Source organism: Mesocricetus auratus, unplaced genomic scaffold (genome assembly GCF_017639785.1).
Source record: "Mesocricetus auratus isolate SY011 unplaced genomic scaffold, BCM_Maur_2.0 Super-Scaffold_4256, whole genome shotgun sequence".
NCBI lineage: Eukaryota > Metazoa > Chordata > Mammalia > Rodentia > Cricetidae > Mesocricetus > Mesocricetus auratus.
In genome coordinates, this window is record NW_024429182.1 from 33,263,675 (window position 1) to 33,281,923 (window position 18,249).

At 40.7% G+C, this 18,249-nt stretch overlaps 1 protein-coding gene across 4 annotated transcripts in view; it reads right to left on the minus strand.

Annotated features, from left to right (window-relative positions):
* Positions 1-12,560: 12,560 nt before the first annotated feature.
* Positions 12,561-18,249, minus strand: part of Vldlr (very low density lipoprotein receptor) — a 35,045-nt gene continuing 29,356 nt past the window's right edge. For all 4 annotated transcript variants that reach the window (XM_040746026.1, XM_040746018.1, XM_040746034.1 and 1 more), the window contains one exon: positions 12,561-17,317. In XM_040746026.1, the coding sequence (XP_040601960.1) occupies positions 17,282-17,317 (36 nt within the window). In that variant the 3' untranslated portion in view covers positions 12,561-17,281. The remainder of the gene's footprint in view (positions 17,318-18,249) is intronic.

Here is an 18,249-nt window from a genome sequence, read left to right on the forward strand (position 1 = left end):
TGATTAGTGATTGATAGGAGAAGTCTACTGTGGGTGGGGCCACTCCTGAGCAGGTGGTCCCAGGTGTTATAACAAAGAATGTTGAGCAAGCTATGGTGAGCAAGCCAGTAAGCTGCACTCCTCCTTGGTCTCTACTTCAGTTGCTGCCTCTGGGTTCCTGTCTTGAGTTCCTGCCTCTAGGTTTCTGCCCTGAATCAATTCCTGCCCCAACTTCCTTTCATGATGGGCTATGTACTGTAAAATTAAATAAAAGAAAACCTTTTCTCATCAAGTTGTTTTTAGTCATGATGTTTTATCGTAGCAGTAGAAGCCTAACTAAAGCAGACCCTTTGAATCGCCTGCTTTGAAATGGCTAATATGGTAAACTTTCTGCCATGTGTCCTGCCATAGCTTAAAAGGGTAAGGTACATTCTCAAATCCTGATGATGAGCTCAGGGAATGGAAGGATATGTATGTCTATAAGAGACAAAAGTCTCTGATTCTTTTATTGTGTCATGGCATAAGAGTATGGCTGCATATAGACTTGGCACAAATTGAAGCCCTGCCGTGTACCAGTTGATTCAGAGCCCCAGCTCTTCTTTGAGTAAAATGGACCAATAAGAAGCAATCATTGCAATAATATTACAAATGTAGGATGCTTATCACAGTGGTCAACTCAGGCAGGCACGCAATAGTTAATTCACAGGCCCTCCCACTATCTCCCCAGTACCTATACTCTCTCACCATCCATGCACCCTCTCATCTTTCCCATGTCCATTTCTGCTCTGCAAACATTTGGTCCCCTCATCTGAGACTACATCACTGATAGTGTCCTCCCTGGTTGGCTCAGGGAGCAGATACTATAAAGATAAGGGTCCATGGATCAGGTGTGTGTTTATAAAGCTGTGCAGCTGTATAAATTGGAGCTCAGGGTCCTTTCTTTTTGTCTCTGGTATTGCAGATGTAGCCCACACATTCCTCCATCATAGCAGAGTTAAATCCAGTCAATTTCTTAGAATGTCAGTTTTACCTTATACTAAAGGACAAAGGAGCCTCCTCTCTCCTGAGTGCCTGTGGCTTTCTTTTTTAAAGTTACTATTTTTAGAGCAGGCAGTTTTAAACGTCAAAAGGTTCTATAGCAATTATAATGAAACCCAGCATTTTCTCTCTTACTCATCCCTCCTCCTGAATCTAGCTATGCAGAGACAAGTATCATCAATTCTTACTGCTTCTATTGTTAATATTTATCATATTCCATTTTCCAAATTATATAATTTTACTGTTCTAGTTAGATATTATCAACTGCCTTACAACTAAATATAAGAATTGTCTCACTTAAAATTTCTCCCTGCTCTCTAGACTGCATTCTTCCTCTTTATACTTTTTTAATTAAGCAACATTGGGTTATATTAATAGCTGATATTTACATTTTTATAACAATGTAAGTCTTGTTCTCAACTGAATCATGCATGTTTTAATTTTTGCATAATAACTTTTAATGTCCTTCATAATCTTCTAACTTTGAATTTTTCTCATAAATATTTCTAAGATATTATATCTGAAAATGTGTTCCTGTCTCCCCTTCCATTTGATTGATAGCTTGATGGGGCATAGAATTCTTTAGGGTTTACGAGTACTAAATCTTAGGGCAGTTACTGTGTTACTCAATTTCTGGTAGTATGTTTGAGAAGTCCAATGGCTTCCTGTAGCTTTGTCTACTATTTGTTCTGACTAGGTTTGTTTTTCTGAGTGTTGAGATAATCAGCCTTGTCACTGTCTGGGTGTCAGTAGTCCCTGGCCATCTGGGTCTTTTGACTCTTACCCCAGTAAACTCACATCATCCCTTTGATGATGCCCTTAACTCTTTCTGGAGGTCTCCTAGACCAGTCTTCTGCTTGTTATGCATTTTTTCCTTGTTTTCTTCCTTCCCATTTCTCTTTTTTCTTTTCTTTTTTAAGAATTAAAGGGTGTCCAGAGATACAGCTAACCTGAGCTCCTGGGAGCTCACAGACTCTAGACTGACAGCTAGGGAGCCTGCATGAGACTGACCTAAGCCCTCTGCATGTGGGTGACCGTTGTATAGCTTGGTCTGTTTGTCGGACCCTAACAGTGGGGCCAGGATCTATCCCTCGTGCATGAGATGGATTTCTTTTAGACCATTCACTATGATGGGATGCCTTGCTCAGCCTTGATGCAGGGAGAGGAGCTTGGTCCTGCCTCAACTTGATGTGCCAGGTTTGGTTGACTCCCATGGGAGGCCTTACCTTTTCTGTGGAATGGATGGGGGAGGAGGCATAGAAGGGAGGGGAGAGTAGGTGGAGGGAAGGGAGGGGAAAACTATGGTTGGTATGTAAAACTTAAAAAAATAAGAAAAAAAGAATTAAAGGGTGTCTAATTTTTTTAACTGACCTGTTTTAGTTCTGTATTTTTTATATTTATACTTGATTTTGTAATTTTAACTTTCAAGAATTTTTTGCTCTTTGAAAGCTCTTTTTTTCAGAGTATCCAGTTGTTTTTTTAAACAGGTAATATTTTATATCTAAAAGATATGAACTATATAGAGTGATATAGTGCTTTATTTTGTTTTTGCTTTTCATTTTCTTTTCTTTCTTCTACTGACATGGTTTCTTTTGAAGTTCTCTTTATTAAACTCACTTTGAAATTCATTTTAGAATACTTTAGAATTCTAAAATACTTGAAATATTTGATATACTGTTCATGTTTAAGAGTGAGAACTAAAATAATGGCTAAAACTCTGTATGGGCAGAGCTGTGGACTGGAAGTTTTCCTTATTCATGGTTAATTCAGGACCTGCCAATTTACCATTTTAGCATTTTAGAGAGACTTTCATGACTCATGACTACACATTCTTCTTCTTCTTCTTCTTCTTCTTCTTCTTCTTCTTCTTCTTCTTCTTCTTCTTCTTCTTCTTCTTCTTCTTCTGCTTCTGCTTCTGCTTCTGCTTCTTCTGCTTCTGCTTCTTCTGCTTCTTCTGCTTCTTCTTCTTCTTCTTCTTCTTCTTCTTCTTCTTCTTCTTCTTCTTCTTCTTCTTCCTCTTTCTCTTCCTGTTCTTCTTCCTCCTCCTCCTCCTCCTCTTCTTCCTCCTCCTCACTCTTTCCTCCATCTTCTTTTTTGATCTTTTGAGACAGAGTTTCTATCTGTAACAGTCCTGGCTATCCTAAAACTAGCTCTTGTAGAGCAGTCTGGCCAAGAACTCACAGAGATCTGCCTGCCTCCCCAGTGCCACCACCACCTGACTCATCTTCTTAGTCTATAAAAATTCTGGACCTCTGTGATATACATTTGTATTGGGGGAGTGATCAGGAATATACATTTTGGCTGAAATATTCTGGTTAAAATTGACTTTCTGGGAGCTAAAGAGGTGGTTCAACAGTTACAAACACTTGTTGATCTTATAGAGGACCTGGGTTGAATTCCCAGCACTCACTTGGTTGGTGTGCAATTGCCTGGAAATCTAGTTCCAGGAGATCTGACACCTTCTTCTGGCCTCCATAAGGACCCAGGGACCTACACACTCATGGTACACACACACACACACACACACACACACACACACACACACACACACATACACACACATCTTTGAAAACAAGATTGATGAGACCATGATGGGGAAACCCACAAAAACAGCTGAACCAAGCAAGTGGGAGCTCACTGACTTTGGAATGACAGCTAGGGAACCTGCATGAGACCAAACTAGAACCTCTGAATGTGAGTGACAGTTGGATGGCTTGGGCAGGTTGTGGGGCCACTAGCAGTGGAACCAGTATTTATCTCTAGTGCATGACCTGGCTTCTTGGACCCCATTCCCTATGCAAGGATACCTTGCTCAGCCTAGATATAGGGAAAAGGGCCTTGGTCCTGTCTCAAGTGAAAGTGACAGTCTTTATTGATTCCCCATGGAAGGCCTCACCCTCTCAGAGGACTAGATGGAGGATGGGGTAAGTAGAAGGTAGGGTAAGTGGGAAGACAGGAGGGAGAGGGAACTGGGATTGGATGCAAAATAAGATTGTCCTAAATTTTTTTTAAAAAAGATTGATTTACAGTGTTGATTCCCAGCTTGATCATACTACTTCTATAGAAAGTCTCTGGTTTGTCTCTTTAAGGATGTAGAGCTGAAGACTCCTCCTGAGATTAGGGAATGATCTGTGTTATGAAAGACATCTAAGGGATTTTCAGTTTGCTGTGTGAATGAGAGAAGGTCAAAGTAGCCCTTTAAAATGCAATATTATATTTAGGAAAACTGGAAACAAAATGCAGGGTCAACTGTAGGGACAAAATCAAGTAGATCTTGGTGCAACCTTGACCTAATAGTTAGATGATAAAATAATCATTAAAAACCTGATACATAGGAAAATTTTCATAATCAAAAGTTTATATGATTTATATATAACCATCCTGGCTTCCCTGGAACTTACTCTGTAGACCAGGCTGGCTTCAAACTCAGACTCACAGAAATGAATCTGTCTCTGCCTCCTCAGTGCAAACGCCACCACCACCTGACAATATATTAAAAAATATTAACTGTGCAATTGTTATCATGATTACATATTTTGATTTATAAGACAAAAGCTGTATTGGCAAGATAAATGAGATAATATGGCTCTTTAAATATAAAACTAAAGAGTTATCCTTTCCAAACCTTTCTCCATTTATGTGATGATGTATAAGGTTTTATTCTTAGTTGCTCTGGCTTTTTTCCTACCTCTTGTCAGCTGTGTGACTCACAGATATTTGGCGTTGACTCTTTGGCCAAAATAGGAGGTGAATATAGCATAAACTCTGTGGCACCAAGTGACCCAGCTTGTTGACTCTTAAGATTGTGTGTTCTCTCCGTGGTTCTCTCTCCTTCCCATCTTAATGAAGTTTCCTTCCAATCTTGAATTTCAAAGGGCTTTATTTAAACCTGTCAGTTGAATTTTTACAGAATGTCTGCTATAAGCTTTTTCTTACTTGATCCATTGATATGTCATTAGATTGCTTAATATTTAATATTTTCCACTTATCTTGAGAAGTATGGTTTGGTCGTGGCAGATTTTGCACTTTATCATATCTTCAAATTTGACTTACTAGCATTTTCTTTGGATTTTTTTAATTTGCCTTCGTAAATGATAATGATCTATAGGTTAGTGGGCTTGTATAAATTTATGTGACGGTGGTTATGTAGGCGTGCATGCAAGCTATCTGTGTTAGGGGCAGAGAAGGATCATTTTCACCTTAAGTAAAATTCAGTAGATAATTTATATTTATAATAAGAGATTTCAATGTTTTTCTTAATAATTAAATCAGTAGACATGTATATCTGAAGAATTTTTGTGTCTTTGATCATGGGATGCATTGACCTATTTTCTTGTAATATTTCATCTGGTTTTGTATCAAAATAATGTTTATATCTCGAAATAACTTGAGAAATAGTCTATGACCTTCAGTTTTCCAGAAGATATTAGATAAGCACAGTGCCATGATTTTCTTTAATCCATGGTGGGGAGGGATTTGAACATCAGTCTCATGAGTGTACTGGTGATATAAAAAAAGATGTCTACACAGTTTGCTCGAGAAACTAAATCTGGCAGTTATAGGGAGGGAGAGGGCTTAGACACAAGCACCGAGAAAAACATATTCTGATTACCAACATTCCAGACGATAAAAACTTCTGGTTACTTTTGGAAGGCTCGGGGAGATTTGTTAACACAGGAGACTCTGATGAAAACTGCAAGAAATGTTTTCTTCATGGGAAGGCTAGAAGAAGGCTGTAACCATGGCCACTGAAGAGTGACACCTCTTGCCTGGAACTTCTCATTTAGCTAAACAAATCCAGCCTGGCTTCACACATGCTTTACGAAAGCTCCAGGAATGAAATTAGACAGATCTTTTTTAAGTGACCGGGTTTTCAATATTTTGGATTTCCTCTTCTTGTATGTTTAAACATTCAAAAAGAAACCATTCATAATAGCACTCCGTAAAGTTGCTGGCTGCCCACAACTCTGAAGATTTGTCATATGAACAAGTACAATCTGGACTTGACCTTCTATTGTGCACCTGGTGTCCAGGGTATTTCCTTCTATACTGTTCATTGTGTTTGAGAGAACAATATTGCAATGTGGTTGGATTGCCAGAGCTGCTCACACTGAGTTGCCCTACATTGCATCAGCTACCAGGATAGGACAGGGCCAAATAAAAACTTAGTAAACTCAACTGTAAGAATAGTGATGTAAGCTTATTTGAAGGTCAAAACCACTGCATCTTGCAAATCTGTTACAGCTCATGAAAATATTTCCTAAGATACAAGTTTTCTAAGAGTATCTTTTGGGGTCTCCTGCCTTTTAAGTCCAACAAAACCTGCAAGTTAGTAAAGCATGCATACCTTGCTAATGTCAAGAACTGTTAACAGTGGGAAGTCACAGTCAAGGTCTCTGGAAGAGTTAATAGATGAGGGAGTAGGGCTCACTGGCTTCATTGTGAATGACTTGGCTTTGTTAATGTGGGTGGCACTATTTTTAACCACGGAGCACCTGCACAGTGATTGTTACTTTAAACCCAAAGTCTGTGGATGTGAACCTGCCTAATGTGCACATGGTAAATATCTTTTATTCAAACAGCTCTGGGGGGAGAGAGAACTCATATTTGAATGGTGTGCATCTGTTTTCCCATCTGGCCCTCATAAGAACTGTGTGAGGTGACTAATTCAGAGTTTATCATTGACTTGCAAGGGGGATTTGCCAGGATTATAAAACAAGTAGGAAACAACCAAGATCAGGACCCACACATCCAACCTGGGCTCTCATGGTTTTACCATTGTGGAACTTTCTCCAGAGTGAAAACATGGGTGTTATGTATAGTTAAGTGTCCAGTGTGAAAGATCAAAACACACCCTTATCCCCAATCCAAAGTGAAAGTCAACATTGCGCCCCTGGGGTTGGGTTATTAAATTTCCCTTGCCAGCCATAGGCATTGGGATAGGTTTATTAGAGCAGGAATGTATTCCCTCCTGTGGAGTGGGCCTTAAATCCAATCAGAAATTAGTTGGTTACCTCTCCTCCAACCCTCATTCACAGAACAGTCATACTACCATTGCACAAGTAGGCACATCTTGCCTGGTAGGTTGATGGCATAACATAAATGGTTCACAGCTGGGTAAGGCCATTGGTGACAATTTTCCCCCAGCAGCCCCTCCTAGCACCTTCTGGCTCTCTGTACAATGACCAGCAGGGAGGATGTCTATAGCTCCACTCTGGATTGATTTTTCTGTGTCCCCTAACCAAAGCATGTTGCCTGCAGTGCAGAAATAGGTGTTGTGCGAAATTTTGAATTGTTACAATTGTATATAGGACACCTATATTTTGCTTTTATGTAAGATACTAATTCTGTGGTTGGCTTTGTTTATTTTGGTGGATTCTCAGGACTTAAATATTGGGTCTTAGGAATAAGGAAACAATAATTGAAAATTTGGAGTTATTGAGATGTATGAATTGGAAATTCTAGTCTGAGTTGTACATGTCTTTAGACTTCAGAGTAGGCAGCAGGAGATCCCGGGTCATTGACATTAAAGGTGAGAATTGCATTTTAGTCATCCCTTTGTATCCATCAGGGATATATCCCAGGACCCCTGTCAATACAAGTTTTCTTGGGTGGAAGAGTTTCTTGTAGGTTCCTTAGATGGTAGTACTTGCATACAACCTATACCCATCCTTCCATGTACTTTAAGTCATGTCAAGATTACAGGTTGTGTATTCATAGCCCCTAAACACCAAGTAGAAATGTTCTGAGCTCTGACATGAGACCAGAAGAAGAAAACTTCACATCATGAGCCTTGTTTCATATGCAAAACAACTAAACTCTTTATAGTAAAGGTCACCCTCAAGCCATGAGTATTCAAGCCATTGAACCACAAATGATCAAACTTCCCTGGAGGTGCTTCTTGAGTGAGTAAGTCCCCTCACTGTTCTGTTAACATGTCTGCTCAGGTCTAGGACTGTGGCCTTGCTATGGTTTTCATCAAAAGCCATTCAAGTAAATTTCACTGTAGGATTGTGGAGGTATGGAGATAGAAGGATTCATCTAACACACACACACACACACACACACACACACACACACACACACACACACAGAGTAATCCAAAATTGTGTGTATTTCACATTGCTCTTGTCTGTTTACTCAGGGCACAAACGTCCATTCCCTACACTTTGGTTCCACCCTTTTCCCAGCCTTATCTGATTTTTTATAGAATTTGTATCTGTAGATAAGCCCACTCCCCAGTCTCAGCTCAGAGACCTTCTCCAGTAAATATAAAGATTTCCCATCCCTACAGCAATATGGAAATCGCCTTTCCCAGGGACATTATGTTCCCAGGCCTTCTGCCAAGGCAAAAGCAGATACCGTTCCACCTCAGTTTCATTGAGTTTCCAAGAGCCTGAGATTGCAGGCAAACTAGCTTGCCACTTCTGGTGAATTGATGCTATTAATTAGGCCCATTGAAATCGTTATCTATTTCCTAATGGAGACAGTTCATAGAGTGTTGGGAACGTTGTGTCTGCTGCTGGAGAAGAACTTCGAGGAGAACTGCACGTAGTCTCTATTCTAAGTACTGTCCTTCCTGGAGGTTACCAGATCCAGAGATAGCATGAGGCAGGCTTGCTTTTCTGAGCAGAAACAGGTACTGGAGCTAATGTGTGGGAAGTAGCTTTCTGTTTTCATGCAGTATTTGTTAACTTTTGGATTCTAATCTGTGGCATGCAGGTGGCAGTTTGGAAACTTAGTTCATGTCTTAGCACATTTAAATAAAATCCTTCAAACTTTAGATTCTAGGGAGACTTGATTTTCCTAGACAATTATCCTTTCTTCTTTCTTTCTTTCCTTCTTCCTTCCTTCCTTTCTTTCTTCTTTCTTTCCTTCCTTCTTTCCTTTCTTTCTTATTTTTTAATTTATTTTTCCTTCCCTTCCTCTTTCTTCCTTTCTTATTTTTTCTTTGTTAATATCAGAAGGTCATGAGCCGTCACGGAAATTGTGACTTGTGGTAAAAATTGTCACACTCCTTGAAGACAGTCTTAAGAATGGGTTCTTTCCTCCACCAAGGCTGTCATGTCTTCCACCACTGAGCATCAGGCTCAGTGCCTTAGGATCTCCCTTAACTCAGAAATGCCAGGATTCTAGCATTTCCTAGAGAAAGCAGTTTGGATGGCTCTCTAAAGCTCTTAAGAGCCAATGGCTAGCAGGCACACAAGAAGCAGCTGGGTAAACAGAAACCACTGTCTAAAGCCACTATGTCATAAAAGAGGAAACATCAACCCACAGAAAACAGGCCTCCAGAGGTGAGTGTTTGAGAGCTGGCCTGGGGGGTCTGTCCTCCAATGACCCCATCCAAATGTGTCCCTAGAAGGACTTCAGCTGGAAGATAGAAAAGGACTGGCTGATGTGTTGAAGTGCCTGTGCTGCTGGTAACAATTTGTGCTTCAGATGCTACTAGATTCTTCTAGATTCTAACTCCCTTTGGCTTGGGAGCAGCACCATTAACTTTCTTCCCACAATGCACACAGAATTGTCAGGTTTCTCTGTTTATGTGGTTTGTGCCTGTCACCCTTTGTCAGTTAGGGGTCTTCTAGTTAGTATCTTCAGGTAGAGAACACAGGTGAGATAGGAGCTTGAATGAAGGCATTTGTGTCACACCACATTATCCATTCAGGGAGGCATCCTTTACACATACCTTCCTCATGTAATAAGTGTGAAGTGTAGCTTTCTGCCCAAGCTAAGGACATCTTGTAGAACTACTGTCATTATCCTCTAACTTACACCCTGGTTTTGTGCTTGTGTCTCTGCAATCTACTCCAAGCAAAGCATCCTGAGCAAACATTTTAAAATTGGGTGTGTTTCTGCTATCTCACCTCCTCTAATATCATATCCCTTAGAGATTCTTGAGTTCTAACCATTGTTCTTGAAGTTGACCACATTTGGTTCTTGCTGCTTTCATTCCTCCCACTCTACCTTTGCCTCCTGTAGCTACAAAGTTACCTTGCTTTGTCTATGATGAGTCACACATGCTTTCCCTCAGGACCTTGCTCATCCCCTGATGGCCCTGCACCATACTTCAGCTGGGTTTTCTGCTCCAATCACCTTCCTGGAGAGTGTCCTTGACATGTTATCTAAACTATAGCTATCAGTCTGTATTCCATGGTTTGTTTCATTTTCTCTCAAAGTTCTTGTCTCTACCTGGCTTAATGTCTGTTCAGTTCCTGGCTCCCATCTAAAATGAGCATCCATGAAGAGTGTGGCTTTGTCTTCCATGGTCTTACTGGCTCCCTGACAGCAAGAACAGTGCTTGACCCATGGGGCATGCTAAGCAAATGAAATAAGGATAATACATGTGATGTGATGTGATGTGATGTGTGTGTGTGTATGTGTGTATGTGTGTGTATGTGCATGAGGAAAAGTAACATGAAACATAGCTCCATATATCCCAGCTTAATTTCATTAAAAGAGTTTTGCATTTTTCCCTAATTGATGTTCCATCTAGCCATCTTGAAACTGCTGTAAAACTTCCATGAAACTGTCACCACTATTTGTCCAAGGCCCAAAGGAAGAACACTATGCTATCAACCTTACAGGATCCTCCACTGAGAAGTTTCTCTTAGAAAGCCACAGGCCTATTCATTTGGGATAAGGCTGAGATGAAGATTTCCTTTCAATGTTAAGGAACTGATCCTCAGAAAATGTCACATATGAATGGATGAAAATAAATATAGGGGCTAGAGTGATGCCTCAGCAATTAAAAAGTATTCTTTATTTAATAGCTTTTGAATTCTTTAATAGCAATTAAACTGCTATTGCAGAGGACCTGAGTTTGGTTCCCATCATCCATGTTGGGTGGCTCCCAACTCCCTGTAACTCTAGCTCCAGTGTAATCCAACACCATTGGCTTTGATGGGCACCTGCACTCATGTGAACGTACCCACACAAGACACACACACCTACACATAGTTAAAATTCATCTTTTTAATTAAAGGAAATGAATATAATGACTAAAGGCTTAAAACATACATTCTGCTCCACTCTACTCTGGGCTAGTTATTCAGACCTGAACTCTATATGTCTTAGATTATAGACAAGGCCTGTCTACTGAGCACAGTTAATCCAGGGGTATGTTAGCCTCACCCTCCTGAGTGGTGTGATATGTAGCCTGCCTTCCCCAACTGATGAAAAAGACCTCACTGTACAACTGGTGAACCCTAGGCAACCACTTGCATTCTTTAATCAGCAGGAAGTCACATGTGAGGCTTTCTGCAAAGCCAGTAAGTGCAGGACAATTAATCTTGTTCTTTAGGAATGCAGAAAAGGTCACCAAGGCTAGTGTTCAGGGAGAGAATTAAGAAGGAACACTTGTAAATGGGAGATTAATACAAAATTTTAGACTAGAAACCAGATCCCTAGGTGAACACAAGTACAAGATCTTAACTTTACTGAAAAAAAAAATAGTGACGGGCAGGAGGGATGACTCATCAGTTAAGAGTACTGGTTGCTCTTCCAGAGGACCCGAGTTCAAATCCCAGCACCCACATGGCAGCTCACCACTGTCTGTAACTCCAGTTCCAGGAGATCTGACACCCTCATACCATTGCACATAAAATAATATTTTAAAAATTCTATGTGGAAAAAGTCATGGTTATGATTTAGGGATGGTGCAAGAATAGCAGTAGTTGTCATCTGAATGATCTACTGGGCATGTGCCGCCTCTTTCTGAGACACCTACGGAGGTGCGTGTGGTAGATTTCAGGAACGTGTACATGGGCAGCAGGTCTGTGAGCACAGCTAGTCAAGGGGGGGGCAGTCCTGTGTGTTGTGCCTCTCTCCATTCAAATTAAGGACTCGCTAGAGTGAGTGACCAATTTTTCCAGGATTCCTTCCCTCCCCTGCCACCTCTTCCCTCCCCTTCCTTCTCTCTTTCCCTCCCCTTCTTCCCCCTTCCTGTCTTCCTTTTTTTTAAATTTCTCTATCTTCCAATTTACTTATCTCCTCCCAGAGTCAGTTTCAAGATTTTGCAGCCAATATAATTCAAGCACTAGAGGCCCATTTCTTAGAAAAGGTTCATGTGAAATGACTCTAAGGCTCATGAAGATTCATCCTTACCACAAATCTATTTCGACAGACCTTGGAAGAGCCGATGAGGCAGGAAACGCAGAGCTGCCTTTCCCTGCTTGTCAATGCCTGTTTTATCTGCCATCCTGGAGCATCATCCCTTCAGTCAGGTTCAGCCTTCCTCAGGAGGAAGGACTGCTCCAAGAGGCTTCTGGAACTTGGCTTTGACTTTGTTTCTTTCATGGGAAGAAGGACAGGGATGAGGATGTGGGGAGGTAACTAATACACTGTCACTTGTAGTGAGGCCCTACTGTCCTTCTCAGTGTAGCAAGAGAGGGGTCATCTTAGCCTGACCAGTTCAGGTCTGGATGATTCTTAGTGTTTTCTTTAAAGGGCAATTAAATCATTCTTAGTTATTCAGCCAAGAAGGAAGATTTGAGAAAATGTTTTCCCAAAAGGTTCCTAGAAGAAGTAGACTTGCAACAGTTATCTCAAAAATAAATTTTTATTTAGATAAATGTACAGTTCATTTAGAGAAAAATAATTATCTACAGGTCAGCAGGACTGGATGTGTTCCAACATGTGCCTTTACAACAGTGACAATCCTAAGGCAATGGTCAGGTTGTGTGCCTCCAAGGCATTACATGCTCTTAAATCGTATTGTTAGTATCAAATGTGACGTTTAGAAGAGGCAAGACAGTTTTGTGAGAACCAGTCATTTTGTTAAAAAACATTCTTTCCTCCCCAAGTGTATGTATAAACTGAGAAACAGCCGGGTGTTAGGCAGATTCTAGAACATTGAGATCAGGTTTGAAGTCACAGCACCAACATTCCGTGAACTGCCTTGGAAACTGAGAATTGCTGTATGGTAGCATGCTTTCTCCTGCTATGCTCTGCTAGGGGATGACATCATATCTCCAAGTTCCTGTGCCAAATTTCTGTCTTTTTGTTTAAAGCTATCCCTTGATGGCTACCAAGTCCAGCACCTTGAAGGCATGGCGTAAGCGAATTATATTGTGTTGTTCTGGTACCATGCCGGCCCTCTAGTTGCATGCACCATCGTGCTAGACGTACAATCTAAAACAACTGAGAAACTGCAGACATGCTCTACAATTTGTGGGAAAGGAGACTCAGCAAACATACATTGTGATATCCAGTTTAACGTTTGCACAGGACAGCACCCTCTTCTGAGACCATGGCAGTCTTTTTAGTTTGGAATCTCACATGGTTTATACCCTTAGCTTTCACATATGTAGAATGAAGATGCTTGCCTATTGTGGTTACTGTGAGGATCTAAGAAGATGGGAGAACGCTCACAGCACAACATTAAGCATATGTTAAGAACTGAAGGGTCATTAAAAACACTTAGACAGCCATTGAAAGCCACTCTGCAGGTGCCAATCCATGTTTTCATGTCCTAGTAGAAGCAGTCAAAGACCAAGGCAGATACATAGATACCAGCTATGATTCTGAGGTTTAAACCATATCGTCCTTTAAGGCTTTTCACCTGCGTGAGGTCAAATCCTTCCTGAACTTCAGACTTTGGTGTGATGGGGAAAAACTATTTAATGTGAAAGGCTCTTGTTACTCAGTGAGTGAGGCTGCCTGCAATGCTCACTGGGAAAGCCCCTTACCAGTTCTCGGGCTGTGTAACAACACATACTGACAGTGATAGTCAGTACGGTGCCTCATACACACCAGATGCCAGACACTGTGCTGAGCTCTTGGACTCCACTCTTGTATCCATCCCATTGCTCCAGTGCATCCCTGTCCTCCCCATACTTCAGCGATGGTTCCTGACTTGCCCAAGCTGGCACACCTGGGTCAGAAATACATGCTACTGTCATGATATGAAGAACTCCAAACACTCCCGTCCAGCTGCCCATCTGTCTTTGCCCCCAAGCACAGCCAAGAAGAAAGCCATTCTTGAGATATCCCAGAGTTCCTGCCGAGCCCATGCTCCCCACATTCTCCCTGTCTTATACGTGTTCCAGGGTCTACACATACACATACAGGGAGACTTAAATGCACTCTGGGTCTGTGGTCCCGCTTCATTCCTGTTTCTTGGATGAACCAGGTTCAGAAACACTAAACAGACTGAAGTGATCCTGTAAAGAGATGGGACATGTGATCACAAACCTCGATTTAGGGCTCCCTACTAACTTGCATTCTGCTTTTTATTGGTGAAGGGAGATGGGAATGAGATTCCTACAAAAATGGTGGTTATTATCCTTTCTATGAAGCTCTTGTGAGCTAGACCCTCTGTGAATGAACAAACAACAATAAAACCCCAACAACAACTGTCTCATCCTCTAAGTCATCTCCTCTCTCCTTGGCAACAAGACACCTTCCCAAACTTTTTTTCCTATTTCTGAAATTGCCTAGTTGAAGGGGTCTAGGATATGGCTGAAATAGGGACACAATTCTCAGTCTCTCCAAAGAAGATCAAACATGGACTTAGAAGCAAAAGGCTCAAAGTTCTGGATCAGGAGTAGAGTTTTGGTTTGTTCTTGAATCTAGTAAGCAGAGGGTCTGTGATTTGTTTTAATATGTTTGTTTACCACAAGAGAAAGAAGAAGCATGGTGCTCATTGTTCATTTGGGTTTAAGGGAATATACTGTTGCAGTAGGAAAGACTTTACTAGGTAAGAATGCTAGGAAATCAATTCCGTTTAACTAGGTGATGCATGGAAAGTCCACCAGTATCTTTGGGTTGGGGTGATGTTAAAAGCTAGACAGTAGGTGGGTCTCAGGTTTCTGTCCTGTTCCTGACTGAACAGCAACCCCTTTAACTGGTCAGCTACCATGCTGTTTAAAACCTGCCTACTTGTTTAAGAGAAAGGATGTCTGGGATCTAGGCAAGTGCACAAGTTGAGGCCTCAAAGAATTATTTTGCCCCATTTGTCCAGATCCAAAGGCTCCAAGATGGTGCCAAATCTTCAAAGTAGCTGTCAGAATATTATGAGGGAACTGGTGAGCTACTAGGCCTACTTCTTGCCAAGGAGAGTATAGCTTGCAACAGCTTCTTAAACTTTTGGTCTCAGAGACTTGACTGGATTTCTTCACCAGGGTCTACAAATCTGTACATTTGTCTACACCCTGAAGATATTCCTCAAGTCCCTTGAGGTTCCTCTTACTGTTGCCTCATGTGACAGGCTGGTCTAATTATAACTATCCTTTCTAAGAATTTAATGTTTCATATTTCAGCTCTTAATGAATTATCCACTCTATTAAACTCTAGAGATACAGCCAAGTTACATCAACCCATCTCACATATAGTTCTTAAGATCTTGTTTGGGTGATAAAGGTCAGGGCTCTCATCCCTGTGAACTATTCAGTAGCAGTGTCACCAGATAACTACACTCTAGCAAAACTTAACAATGCTCTATCAATATTTAAGCACACATTTAAAAAATGACTTTGTACCTTTTAAAATACAGTAAGTTCTATCTAATTATTGGGTTTTTACAGAAGAGACAAGATTTATAAAGACAAAATGACCTTGTCTGTTTTAGATGCTGCCTTAGCCATTTCATCCCAAAGGAATCAGTGCCCACCTCACAGTGGAGTTACCAGAGCATCTTGTCTGTGCTTTAAGTCTTGCATCTTTCTTCACTTGTAGGCATCTTGAGACTCCAGAGTAAGGGTGTGATGGTCAATGTGATGGAAAACTCACAAAACTCCCCTCTTGGCACAGTATCACTTTCCGTATCCAACTCCTTATCTGTTCTCCACACAAAGTTCCACAAATTCCCCATAGGCAAAACATGTCTACATGTCCAATACTATAGACTGACAATATGTCAAATACACTACAATTATAGTCTCCATGAAGCCATATTAGAATTTTTTTGTCAAACTTTAGGTTATATCAGAACTACATGAAAAGTTCCTGGTCCCCATTACTGGGGTTTCTGATTAAGTAGGTTTGGGGTGAGACCCAAGAATCTTCATCTCTGTTAAGTGCCTAGCAGCTGATATTGCTGTTCCTGGGGCATTCTGAGAGCCACAACTTTGATTGTTCAACACCGATGCTGCCTACCATCCTTCCTACCCATCTTCATGGTAAGACAAGTCAGGCTGTCATAAGAATAACCCTTTCACCATGCCGTAGAAGGCACTTGTCTTTGACCTACAATGATGACAGAACATGGACACAAAGCATGAGAACTTATGAGAATCTTAGCAAGTGTTTCTAGATCACTGTGAAAAAATAGGAAAAAGGAACCTTCTGTGAGCAAAAGGAATTCTTGGTAGACAGTGTCTTTTATAAAATAAGAAATATGTGGGCTGGGTGTCATGGTGCAGACATGTAATCCCAGAAGTTAGGAAGTTGAAGCAGGAGCATTGCAAACTTGAGGCCAGGAAAGAAGGAAGGAAGGAAGGAAGGAAGGAAGGAAGGAAGGAAGGAAGGAAGGAAGGAAGGAAAGGAAGGTGATAAATTTGGGGGAACAAATATTAAATGGTACCCATTTCTTTAATTAGTACTTGGTTGTAAAAGATACTAGCCAATTATGGGCTAGGTATATAACACCAAGAGCTATAGCTCAGATGTTTAGAACATTTGGTGATACACAGGCTGTTCCCAGTCCATCTTAGAGGAATAATCAAAACCATAGTTAAGCTGTGTGTTTTAATTTTTTAGCACTTGAAAAAAAATGTACAGTAGTTTGAAGTCAGTCTTTGCAAACCTCCACAGAGGTCAAAGATTTCATTTATACGTACAAAACTAGTTTACAAATTTTTTTTGGCAATTTCATCTTAGTAACCCGTTTTATCCTATTGCCATTGTCCCAACCATTGAAAAAGTTTACAATAATTTACATAGAAATATCTTCAAAGTGCTTAAGAATAGTGATTGTTCTCTGGGATATGTACAGGTGGCCTATACAATGTATGTACAGGTGGGGGTCACTATAGCACAAGGTTCATTGCTGGAATATGGCTTTCTAGGGAAAGTGCATATTTGGCCAGAGATGGCAATACTGTCTAGAGATTCAAGGGTTACAGATACTTGGTAACCACATCCAAAGCTGAAGTAGAGTGTGGCCAAGAATATTTACAAAAGTGATATAAAAATGTTCAAGCACACAAACTTGATCCACGGAAAGATATCTCGATGTTCTTCCAGATGGGCAGAAGAAAGGAGACTTCAGCGCTGGCTCGGTTACCGTTCCGGAGTGGGGTGCTACTGGTTCAGACTTGTACAGAGGTCAAGCCAGATCATCATCTGTGCTGACAACTGATATCTGCAGAGAAGAAAAGGTTCCCATGAGCTTGGTGGTTACTCGCTGTTAGTAGCTCAAAGCGGACTTTGAGTTGGCCATTCACAAACCCAGCAAATGGGAGGCCAGACACATGAATTGTATTTGTGTCCTCAGCCAGAAAATCTGAAACCCAAAAGGGTTCTTAAATCTGAAGTTTTCTGAGTAGCATCATGACACTCTAAGTAGAAAATTCCATGTTTTACCTTGTGCTATTGGTTGTGGTCAAAATGAATATATAATAAAATATCAGGTAAAGTATCTTAGGCTATATATATAAGAATACATGAAACAAATGGATTTTGGGTTCAGACTTTTTATGTATGCAAAAACTCTAAAATCCATGCTCCCTAAAAGAAAAAAATTCCCTAACCCTGAACACTCCTGGCACCAAGTATTTTAAATAAGGGATACATAATCTGTACCTGCTTGTTAGAACAAACAGACAAACAGCATGACTGGTTCTGTTTAAGAAGTGTAAATCTTGGAAACAAATGTGAAGACATATAACATGAACTGAACACTGCTCCATGTTTCCTTGGAGAACTTGCAATGACAATGTTAAGCATATTTCATTCACCATGGTCCTGAAATGGAGGCCAAATATGCACTTGTGTTTTGAGGGGAAGAACAAGGGATTCCTGTTGCTGCTCCTGTGGAAAGCTGGCTCTCCTGGGTGGGATGGAGCACCTCTCTAAGGAAAGCATTTAATACTTTAGGCTAATTGAATCTCACTCAAGCTATTGACTTTCTGTCAACTCTCCTATACACAATCCTCATATGCCCACCCTGATTTACCTTTAGCTACCCGGTATGGAAGGAGTTGAAGTTTAAAAACAAGCTAGTTGGTTTGTACTGCTATTCACATGTCATTTTTATAATCTAAAATAATGACAAATAGGACTTACCTGCCTTCC